Source organism: Propithecus coquereli, unplaced genomic scaffold, assembly GCF_000956105.1.
Source record: "Propithecus coquereli isolate 6110/MARCELLA unplaced genomic scaffold, Pcoq_1.0 Scaffold286, whole genome shotgun sequence".
Taxonomy (NCBI): Eukaryota; Metazoa; Chordata; class Mammalia; order Primates; family Indriidae; genus Propithecus; species Propithecus coquereli.
In genome coordinates this window covers 711,436-723,798 of record NW_012148463.1, presented here as the reverse complement: position 1 = coordinate 723,798, position 12,363 = coordinate 711,436, and the positions used below count along the sequence as shown (strand labels likewise).

Below are 12,363 nucleotides of genomic sequence, written 5' to 3'. Positions count from 1 at the left end.
GATTAAATGTACCTCTGAAGCTTCTGACCATTTGTGGCTATTAAAGAGTTCATCACACTTTCTAAAACAGAAAACCATTCACCACACTCCTCTGCTTTCCTGCAATTATGGATAACTATGTGCCTCTAAGCTACCTTCTCTCTCCAGAGTTCTGCTGCCGTGTGCTATACTTTCTCACTTCCCATCTTTAACTACTGCACAGCATTTCATTTCCAACAGCTGTTGAATTTCTCCCTAGAGGTACATCATTTCAGGCAGAAACCCAATGATTGTACCACATTCCCAAGTTTGTGGATATCCTATAAAATGACTGGAGCTGTCACTATTTAAGGGAAAGGCAGGAGACAGAGTCCGATTGAAGTTCCTTTAGCTTTTCAGGGAATTTGGACTCTTACACCACATTTGTTTTATCTCAAGCTAAATTTACTTCTATTTTATTGTATTTATTTACTTTGTTAGCAGACACTAGAAGTTTGGAAACTAGATTTACTTCTAAATCAGGGGTTGGCAGACTTCCTGTAAAGGGCCAGATAGTAGAGATTTTGGCCTTTGTGGGCCTGTCAGACTCTGCCACAACTACTCAACCCTGTAGTTGTAGCACAAAAGCAGTCAATACAACTTGACGATAGCAGGCAGAGGGCTGGATTTGGGACATAGGCAGTAGTTTGCCTATGTTTGTCCTAGATGGTTTCATCAGTGAATTTTAGTCTTATATCCCACTCACTCTTTCCGTAAGTTGCTACTGCCATCCCTGGCTATTTCGAGCTCCATTCACCTACTGCTCACTTATAACTGAGCATCTGCTGTGCCCAGAGGCTACCTGCTTAAGAAGAGAATAGAGGAGGCCAAAGATGGCCTCCAGGAGCCTCCAAGTGGTCAGTTTGACTGGTTTTATTTGACCAAGTTGACTTTTGTTTCTTTCTTTGCCTCATATTCTGCTAGAAAACATAGGTTATTCCAGTGCTCCCTAAGTAATTCCTTTTCTAGTAGAAGCGCTGAGGGAAGGAAGGACAAGGAAAAGTGAAATGAAAGAGTAGAAATTGTTAGCTTTTTCTAAAAATTCTGTGGATCAGGAAGGTGCCTGGTTTGGTTGCCTGGCCTGCTTGACATAGGTGTTCTGACCTGGACTGGACCCCAATCCTGACATTTCCCCCTAATTTGGCAACAGTATCAAGGGCACTTCCACAGGCTGCCCAAACACACAGAGATTGGACCCAAAGAGCAGCAGGCCAGCTGGTTGCCATGGTAATATACAGACACAATGCCTAGTTGATCAGTCACAAATTATCCCCTTTCAACTAGTTATTTCAGCATCTATACATATAGCCTCAGGGCCACATTGATCTAAGCCTGTGAATTTCAAAGGAGGGGCTGAGAGAAATCTGCTCAGAGTCAGACAAGGTTCATTAGTGCTGACTTCTTCCTGCCCTTAGAACTCAGCACCCTCCCTCTCCCACTTTTCTGGTCTTCCAGACCTCCCAGCTTGCCTTGCCCAAAGGTGATTTTTTTAGCATTTCAGTCACCCCCTGTAGACAGTTGCAACTTAGACTGCAGCTATTTAAGGCAGCCTGATTCTCCTTGAAATTGAAGAAATCAAATAAAAATATAGAAGTTCTGCCCTTAACAGTTAAAACAGGATTGATGCACTCGTGAAAAACTAAGAAACTATGAAGGCAAGAGCATGGGTCTGGGACTGGTTAATCACCCAAACTTCTGACAAGCACTTATGGTTGGATCAAATAAAAAAATTCACTCTTATCCCCAAACTCCTCGAGACAAATGGTTATCCTTTAATCCTGGAATGCTCGGGCACAATCCGTTCAACCATTTCTCACTGAATATGCCAGGCAAGCGTGCCAATCTCCTGATGCGCATTTAATCAGATATCCCTCCAGCTAAAATGCAAGTCCATTACTTTTTTCCCCTGTGATTAATTAGAAAAATAATTATCAAAATCCCATTCACAGTTCAGTTTCTTGCATGGGGGTGCTGGCTACAGATATGGAGGGCTTAAGGAAAACAAATGGTGATTGTATTAAACACGAAGCCCATTATTATCATTATTATAGAGAAACTCAGGACTCATTAATAATTGATATTTACCTTATGCTCTTCCCATTAAGGAATTTTAATAAAAGCTATAAACTAAGACCAAAGTGTACCAACTTTAACAACTACACTCATTAAAAGGACAGGCTTCAGAGTCAGCCCACTTGGGTTCTCTACTTATGAGCTTTATATGGGTAAGAAATTAAATCCTACTTTTAGAATTTCAATATTCTACTCTGTTTAAAAAACAATCTTTTTGATAGTAATATCTCTCTGAAGAATTATTGTAAGGATCATCAATAAAGAATCAAGGAAAGAATAAACACCAAACAAATGTCAGTTAGAGTGGACAGCTTTACTTTTCTGACCTTCATCCATAACTAGGTACAAACAGGAGTAACAGATCAGATGATCAATAGAGCTGATTATTTTAGTTATGTCAATGACAAGAGGGCATCAGCTGCTCAGTCCCTAAGCCTAACCATTCTTAGCACTCAGGGCTATGAAAAGGCAAGGCAATTGATTGCAAAGGCATGATTTCATATGCAATAACAGTCACTATTTGTAGGTCTTTGGACCTCTAAATAGAATTCTTTACTGAAGCTTTTATCTGGTACCTAAACTTAGGAAAAGAAATCAGTTTGGGAGCACAAAACCAACATCAGTGGTTGATAATTACAAAATCACTGATCTTAACTCAATTTTCTAACAACTAACTTACTTAGTAACAGTACCAGTTACTGCTGGGCGAAGGGACCAGCTCCCATCTTTAAAGCAGAGGCCAACAGAAGGAGTCTTAAGGTGGCTGAACAAAAACCTTTTGCTCTGGGAGGACCCGGGGGGTCCCTTCCACCTCTAAGACTTTATGAATCAGTATCTTCTTTTTCAATGATAGTTGAGAAATAAGGCCAGAAGATATTGCTGTTTTATCTTCCTCTCTCTTCTTTTCCCCAATTCCTACCCACTTCCTGATTTGGGGGTAACTGAAAATCTGTACACACATGTAACCACATAATCGTCACTTGGCCTTAAAAATAAGTGTTTAAAGAGATTGTATCCTTCTTCCTCAAGTTAAGGATAGGCATGATTTTTCCCCCTCATTGGAGGACATTATTTGAGATGATAAAATTTCTTAACATTTTTTTTTCTATAAAAGAAGGAAATTTTCCATGCTCCAGCATGACAAAAATACCTGTACTGGGTACTGTTTCCTGAAATGTGGCACCATATGTGCATCAGTAAACATTATGTGTAGAGTAAATTAAACTGAGCCTTATAATTAGGCAGTAAGGAAATTACTGTAGACCTGAAAGAGTAAATCAGCAGTATTAAAATGTTCTCCGTTTTCTCTGAAGCACTTTAGAGTGCCATAAAAAGCCCATGTCACTGTGATAAACATTGAGAAGAAATGCATTTGGAGCAAGACAACCTAAAAGACACCACAATTTAAATAGGTCTTTGAATCAGGAGTCCAAGGTGTCATCTCATAAAATTTAAAAGCCAGCCCTTTTGTCACTAACGTGAGAAGAAAAAGAAAGCCACCTGACATGGAGACTTTGCCAGAGGCGGGGGTGGGGGTGGGATGGAGGACTTTCTCCTACAGCAGGTGCAGTAAAGACTTTAATAGATAGAGGCTCTGGAACAAAGCCAGGACTAACAAGAGGTTCATCCATGATGAACAAAATAGCAACATTGTAAATGCAGACAGGATCCGGGTTGCTGACTTTTCCTTTTGCGTCAGGCTTCAGTATGGCTCAGCACTGCACTTCTGCATTTACAATGATCCTACCTTTATTCATGATGCTATTTTGCTCATTATGAATTTTTTGCATTAATTTTGACTTTCTAATATGCTGCATAAATGTCATTTATCTTGATTACCCGGTTTTTGGTGCCCCCTAAAATCTTGTACCTGACACTGGTGCCTCACTCACCTGGAGCTGAGTCTTCTAAAGCCAGCCAAGCAGCAGGAAACTGCTGAGTTAAGGTATCCTCTCTTAAAACAAAAATTATTATTAGTATAATGGTATAAAAGGACTTTTTAGGTGAGCCCAAATCTAGGCCTCGAAACAACAGAACTAGGGACATGTAAGTTTAGAATGGAGGGAAGTTGATGATTGGGATATTTGCTGGGTGGGGTGGCTATGTACAGGGGATTCTTCACTCTTTCAACACCTGTGTGGGGTAGGCTTACTTTATTTGGGGCACTAGGATGTGACCTGAAGACACAAAGAATAATAAGATATGGGCACAGGTTAAAAACAAATAAATAACTTAAATCCACTGCAAAAAATGTCATAATAGAGATATTTTAAACAGCTTTAGGAGTCTACTGGGTAAACCCTGTTTATAGGAATTGGATAAAGTTGTGATAATAAGGTAACATTTAAGCTAAGCCTTGTATGAAAAAAAATGAGTTTTCTTGGAAGAAAACAAAAAGGTGGGAGGGGGACATTCCAGGCAGAAGCAATAGCAAATGCAAAGGCAGAAGGATCTGTAAACACTGGATTATCAGACTGCTGGGGCTAGCATGTGCTGAAGGCAGGGAGGCTGGGGTCCAGGAGACTGGTTATGTGGCTATGAATATCGTTTTTGTGAAAAACAATTAATCAGAGCCAATGGGAGTGGAGAGGAACAATGGGCCCAAAATGCATTTAGAAGGTGGTATCAACAGGACAGAATGTCTGATGGGGATTTAAGGAATGACAAAGGGAGGAGTTATGTGGGGCTGTAACTCTCTTAAAAAGTGATGGCAGCAGGAAGCACACAATTGTGCAGGGCCAGGGTGGAGTGAGGGTTTGTCTTTAAGATATCCTGGACATTTCATTCAGCCAAAAAAGAGCACACAGATGAGTCAAGGGCATGTAACGTAAATACAGGGATGTTATAACTAACACCACCTTCTTCGCACTTTCCACCCAAGCAAAGAGCAATGCTGAATTCCCTCAGCCATCAGCAGTGACATCCATGGGAGCCAGGAAGGCACAAAGTGATGAGATACTAGAGCAAACGGGCTCCCCCCAGGGCTGGTGGTGATGACAGGCAGGGCAGAGTCTGCCGGAAGATGACTCATTTTCTAAATTTCAGATTCATCCAGCCTCTTTGGGAAATGGGGAGATTAAGAAATATCAGCAGTCCTGATGGAAATTTCCCCTGGGAAGACTGATGCCAGAAGCCATCTCAAGTAATAAAAGGTAACCTCAGCAAGGAGGGGTCAAACAGAACAGATATATTTGGCCACAAGCTGACTGCAATGATCTGCTGGGTACATTCAGTCAGGATCAAGGTGATTAGCTGCTATCATCCGCTCTAGAAACACCTTACTTCAGGCCGTAATGGTGAATGCACAACACACTTTAAAATTATCTCCATTTCAGTGACAGTTTTGGATAAGAAATCTCAGCCTAAACATGGCCTCAAACAACACATACTGGCCAAACTCACTTAAGCAGGAGGGGTGTACTGAGATGAATATTCTGGTAAACTGAAAGGGTATTCTGCAAAAAACAAAAACAAAACACCTACTTTGTTGTTCAAATCATCATAGTTGAAAATCTTCTAAGTTTTCCTGCTTGGAAAATATGACAGAATTTTGGTTTTATAATCCTACAATGGATCTCTCAGTCTCGGGATCAGGATTCATAACGGAATTCTCTTTGCCTAAAATGGGGAGAAGGTGTCAGAGATGAGACCAAATGCAGACATCCTCTGGAATGTGTTTTGGGACTCAGTCAGTGTTATTTATTTCCCCTCCCCACTTTCCCTAGACCACCAGAGCCTACAGAAATTAGCAGAAAAGAACACATCAGTAGGTGAAGCTTCCACTTAATTGAGTTTCCCTGTTCATACTTACGTTATCTATCTCTCTGTTCAGTAGAGTGGGCTATTTGAGTAATCAATGTTGATCAAGCTACTAGATTCTTCGTGTGATCTAGACTTGCTAGCAAGAAAGAGGTCAAGCCAATGTGTGAACAATCAACCATACAGAAATAAATTAAGCCACTGCTTGAATTGAACAGTGCCTTGACAAGGGAAGAGCTTGCCCTTCGTGATATTTCAAGAACTGTTTTAAATTGATGAAATGACGTACTTCGGACTTGGCCTGATGAGGGTTTTCTAGGAGATAAATAAGTATGTTGTGGTATGATATTTAGGGTTATTTTATCAGGATTTTCCTAAGGTAGAGGTGGCTTGAATACATATCCCATGATCAAGGGTCATGTCCAAAGGATGGCCTTTCACTGAGTTATTAAACCCTCTCCTACCTATTTTGCTCTGTTCCTCTTGGCCTTTTTGATTCTGATTTCTGGTGTTTTTGATCTCATTTCTGTTCAGTTGTCTCTAAGTTTCTCTTGTTCTATATTTCAAATCCCATTTGCTACATGATCATTTTCTGATCTCCACACTTGTTCCCAAATGTGACCTAGGGAACAAACCCCAGGGATTATTAGCACCGACATAGGGTTTCTGTGTAAAGAATACACACTTCAACATTTGGGGAAACTCAGTATTCCATGTATTTTTTGTTGTCATCATATAGATAGTCTCATATCCTTATGAAGAAAAACAGATTTGAATCCAGATATAAATGTTTTCTTACAATGAATTTAAAAATAATTGGCCCCATCATGGGCAGATGTGAGAAAAACAATTGAATGCCTTAACATTCCTTTTTTCTGTAATTTTCCTTTTTCTGTAAATGTTTTAGAAAGTCTATAAGTCATGCTTTGACAAGCCAGATACCTAAACATAATAGCACTTTTTTAAAAGAGGATCCAGTGGACCATAACAGCTGGAGACCCAAGAGATGATAACATATCACAGACAAGGACCACGTTTTTGACATTTACCACAGACTTTTTTTTTTCTGTCCACAGTGCATACATGTCACCCATTCCAAATCCTGGAGTGGTGGAGGTACTGCTGAAAACCACACAGCACCTCTCCATCTCCATGGGAACCCTCTGTCTTCCCCACATGCATCCTCTAGAGTAGATCAGCATATGGGTGACTCACTTGCATAAGCTGGTTCTGTGGAGAGGCAGGATGGAGCAAAAGTTATGAGCAAAGACCCTACAGCCAGCCTGCCTGGTCTGGAGCCTCCACACATCCGCATCCTGTATGGCCATGGGTGCATTACTTTATTTCACATCCTTATCTGTACAATGGGCATGGTGACAATCTTTCTATCCTACAGAATTGGTGTGTGGATTAAACATGGTCAATTCATGGAGTGAACTTAGAAGAGTTCCAGGCACCTTGCAAGGACTCAGTGACTCAATGCAAGTCGGCTATCATTCAGTTTGCATTTTGTGGATGGTGGATTTTGCAAGCTCTCCCTAATAGCTGTCCACCTTCAGCCATAGTTTTTATATAAGGAATTGGGTCACAAAGTGGGGGCAGCTGAGGAAACTCTTTAGCTGTAATTGTTTCTTATTAATCTTGGAAGATTTCTCTGTAGTCCACTCTGGAGACAGGGTCTTGATAAATCAGTCTTTGAACAAACCATTCATGTTTTGGGACGTGTTTTGCCCATTGTTTCCACAATGGTCTGATTCCGGAATCACTGTAGCTCAGATTCAGAATGACAATAGCTCAGACATGGGGCCTACTGTGCCCACAGCTCTAAAATTGGAACGTAATGCTTAAGGCTGGTGGTTACGTTCCCCAAAATCCATTTTTAATTCCAAACAAAACGGTCCTAAGAGGATTCTGCTCTACTACTGCCCCCCGTCATAGGTTTAATTGGCAAGATGGATTCATGTCAATCAGTTTTAAATAATACGCTTGGGTTCCTATGACCTTTTTCACAATTTATGACTCCTCAGTTTCTTAGGATATGTTGCCTCAAGAGAGGGGTTCTACTTACTTGAAAATTCCACTTAAATAGAAATCCTTTTTATTCAATGAAATCCTTATTTTTTTAAGCGTCTGCAAGTCTAATTCCACTTTCTTTCATTAGGAAAGTCCAAGATAATGATCACGATTGATTTTATTTCTTTTAATTTTGTTGACTGGAACTTTGCAAGGCTCCAGGATCACCCTTCAGAAGTGCACTGCCCAAACATAGGGATATGAGGAGGAGACAGGAAATTGAAAGAATGGGAAATCATGAAAGTCGCTAGAAATCTTTTTTTTTTTTTTAACTAAAAATCTTTGATTTCACTTCTTTCCCCTATGAGATTTGATTTCTCTAAATATTGTACAAAGAAATCCATGGGTACAGGGAGTGGATGTGGTAATTAAGAGTTCTCATTTAGCATCTGCTCTAGCAAAGGCTTATCTCTAATTAAAAGAACAGAAAGTATCTCAGCAGTAGGGCAACATTCATTTGAGCCATGAGCATTCACTGGGCCCCTATTGCAGAGGGCCTAGCAGAGAACTAGGCAAAACCTTGTTAATACAATTAACTGGATAACTAAATCTGAGCTGATGTCCTACCTGAGCCAAGCAAATTTGTCATTGCATGTTCCATCTGCACAAGTGCTAGGTAGCTACAATTTAGATTGGAGAAGCTTTTGTACCACTACAGGTGTACATGGAGAGACAGAAGAGATGGGAAGAAAGACAAAAATATCCTAACATATGGGAAAGGATGAAAATGACAGATGGGGACCATCTTAGTTTCAGAAAGGCAGATTGGAGAAGAGAAAGAAGTTTCAACCAAATTCATGGGTATGGTGTGAAATTATACCATAACTGTTGGATCTTAATACTATAAAACAATTCTCCTTTTATCCTTATTCCTCTGTATTTTGGGGAAAGGTAGGAAAAAAATCACATGCATGAAATAATTTCATGGAAAGACATACTCTTCACTTTCCATCCTAAAGGAAACTCTCCAAGGAGTTTGTCACCTAAGCATTTAAAATTTCACCATGAATTCGAATTTTACCACTGCCTTCTCGTAAGAAGAATCAACCACTTTCTGGGAATTTTAATACCAAAGTAAAAATTATGTTGTCCATTACTTTCTAATAAGACCTAACAAACAAACAAACAAAAAAAACCACTACTATGATAGGTCTGATTGGAGAGATTTGGAGAGAGCTGAGGGTGCTGGTTCCTCTTGGATATATATAAAAAAAGTAATCTCTACTGAGACCAAGAGATCAGGGAGGTGGGAAATTCAGCTCATGAATTTTACATGACAATCTCACCAAAGGCAAACCCTGGAGATGTCCTCCCACCGCTTTTAAAATCTGTGATTATCAAGCATTAGGACCTCTGGCATAGGAAATGAATGAGAATTTTCCTTGGACTCATACAACCTTATATATCTCACAAAAGAGCTCAGAGACCTAGTTTTTGGCTCCTTACTTTTATAGATAAGAAAAGGAGACCAAGAAATGAAGGACCTACAGTCACATTGACACTTTAGTGGGAGATCTAACTCTAAAACCCAGGTATCTGACTCAATGTTTTCCATTAACCTCCATTTCAATTCCTACTATTAATATCAAACAGGGATATGACAGACAGTCTAGGACAGCAAGGAGAGGCAGACTTGGCCATATATTTATTCGGTGTTACTAATATATAAGAAGAAAATATTTTATCCTGCCTTATTTCAAGGTAAAAGGAAAAGAAAGTGTTTTTCCCAAAAGGCTTGTTAGCTAGGGAGTCAAACTAAAGTCTTCATATTCCAGAAATAATTGTGATGTCTTCTGAAGCTCAAATGTATCTACGCCTTCAGGTGATATCCTGAAGAGAGCCCAGGAGGCCCCAGCAGTAATGAGAAATGGTGTGTTCCTCTCATTCAAACCGTTTCTAAGATGCTTCCTGGGCATTCTTGCCCAGGCACCCTGCAAACCTTGTCTGTGCGTAACATGACGTAGGAGCCAATGCTACATTTAGCCATGCTAATCCACCTTTTCTAGCTGCAGAAAGTACAGCAGGTGCTGCCATGGGAGTGGTTGGTTCTAGCTGATTAACACAGTCAATACTTAGTGAATGAGATGGACATATGCAAAAGCTACTAGTAGGAGACAGGAGGCTCCCGGGCAGAAATCATGAAGACAGGGTTTTATTATAACTTAATAGATGATATAATCTCTTCTAGAGAAAGAACACTACCAAAGAAAGCATAATTCATCATAGAAACATAAAATAAGGGTTCCAAGGAAACATTTACCAGTGTTCATACATTGGTATGGCCAGAGATTAACCCTCTCCCCAAGAAAAATAGACCCATGAAACTAATGATGCCATCAGCCATTTAAATCATTCAACAAACTCTTCTTGTTTTAATTCCCTGCCTCCCAAACAACCATGTGATCAGCAAACTTCCTTAGAATTATGTTCCCAAAGAAATACACTAGGACAAAGCTCTTAGTCAGCCCTCCAGATTAAGAGTTATATTTTCTCATTAATCATTAGCATTCTGGTTTATCACTGAATTCCTTGGGAGTTTGATTAAGTAAGAACCAGAAAAGATCAGAGACAGTCTCTTGGCACACCTGGATTTGGAATACTAAAAATCAGATGTAGAAGGTAGTGAATTCATGAAGTTTCTACCTAGGCAGAGTGTGTCTGGGAAGTGAGAGGCCGTCCCATCGGGGGTTGTTTCCTTTATGAGCCTTGCAGCTGGCACATCTCTCCACCCAGTAATCTCTACCTTGCTGATAAAATGTTTCTACGCATATGAAGATGTTATTAAGAATAACAACCTGAACAGCAGCTCTAAGAAGGCACCCTGGAAAAGGACATTATTGAAACCACTGCTAAATACTATGCACTTAAAATAAAAACAAAAAACAGTACCTGTCTCCTTAGATCTCTTGTTTTCTTGGTCATCTTATCAATTGCAATGTTTAGAGGATCTCCTTTTTCTTTCCTTCCAGTCTATTAAGAAAAGAGAAATTTAGAAAATTCAATGTTAGAGACATTAAAAGTTAAAAAGAAAAATCAGAGAAACAATTGAGTTGTAGAGCTTAATTTAAAAAAAAGATTCTTTTCAACACATGGCTAACACGATTTGTTCTCTAAAGTTGTTTTTTAATGAAATAACAATTAAAGTTGATAAAAATAAATACATTCTTAGGGTGGTTACACTTATGTCCATTTTTGACTCTATGCAAATCTGTTTTCTTCCCTTCTCCAGACATTTAGCGATTAAATAAACACAAGGATGTTTTGTGTTTGCCTTCAAATACAAATGCTTTGTGCTTTTCTATTATGTAAGCACACTTCTGAATACGAGATAACTGAGATGATAAAAATAAATAGAAAAGGATTTTAAGTAAATCACCAGAATTCAGAATTTTATGCCAATATTTCATAGGCCATATTGCCACTTCTGTACCAAAATCAAAAGAGATGCTTTATTAGAAAATACGGTTTCTAATATCTGTTCTGTCACACAGTGGAATGCTAAACATGATAATAAGAAACCCACAGCTTGAGGTCATGAGGAAAATTTCCCTTATGACTATAACAGACAGAGATAGAGAGAAAAAATCTTTAATAAATTATTCACTTGAAAGTTTCACTAGTTTCTTGTTTCTTTTCTTTTTTTATTCTCCTACTTTTTTGGTGGGCATAGAAAAACAATTAAAACCAAACAAAACAGACTACCCATTGCCTTTTTGAAACAGCGACAAGATTCCCATGAATGAAAAGCTCTACAAATATTACGTCTGGCCTTATATTCCCTTTAAGAGACAAACGTTTAAAAACCTTGTCCAATCTATTAAATTATCTAAACTTTAGTCAAACACCCTAAAGATATATTTATTTATAGTCTTAGTAGCAAGCCAATTTTTGTTCATATTCAGTCTCTATAAAATCTTGCAGATCTCTGGAGCAACTTATGTATATGACAAAATGAAATTCTAGGTCATAAGTTGGGCCTAATGGGATAATCATTTTGCTTATATTTTGATCTGGAAGCCTAGAGATCTCTGGTGACTGTAGTATTCCATGTCACTGTTGTTGGGATTCTGTTTATGTAATATTTGCAACACTGGATTTCTCTATCATTTAAGTCTTTGGCCAAAGGCAATTCAGAAATGCACTTGACTCGGGTGCCATATTTTTTGTCACTGTTTAAGGATGCTGGTGAATGCAAAAGCAGGGACTAGAGTTAGGAAATTTGGGCCACTGACCAGAATAGTCAATCTACTGGCCCTTCGTTAGCTCTAATTTCTTTAAATAAGGTATTTGTGCAGGAATAACAGTAGTAGCCTGTCAATGCTTAGATTTGCACAGCAAATGAGGACTTTCAAGCCATCATGCCAGAGTTTCCTCTACTCTGTACGTCTAAATGTGGGCATGGTTTTAAATTCATCAGCCTAAATTGGACAGGATGCCAAT

The 12,363-nt window shown here is 39.1% G+C and overlaps 1 protein-coding gene across 3 annotated transcripts in view; it reads right to left on the bottom strand.

Moving 5' to 3' along the window:
* Positions 1-12,363, bottom strand: part of CTNNA2 (catenin (cadherin-associated protein), alpha 2) — a 483,549-nt gene that overhangs the window by 381,083 nt on the left and 90,103 nt on the right. For all 3 annotated transcript variants that reach the window (XM_012648465.1, XM_012648464.1, XM_012648466.1), the window contains exon 2: positions 10,813-10,893. In XM_012648465.1, the coding sequence (XP_012503919.1) occupies positions 10,813-10,893 (81 nt within the window). The remainder of the gene's footprint in view (positions 1-10,812; positions 10,894-12,363) is intronic.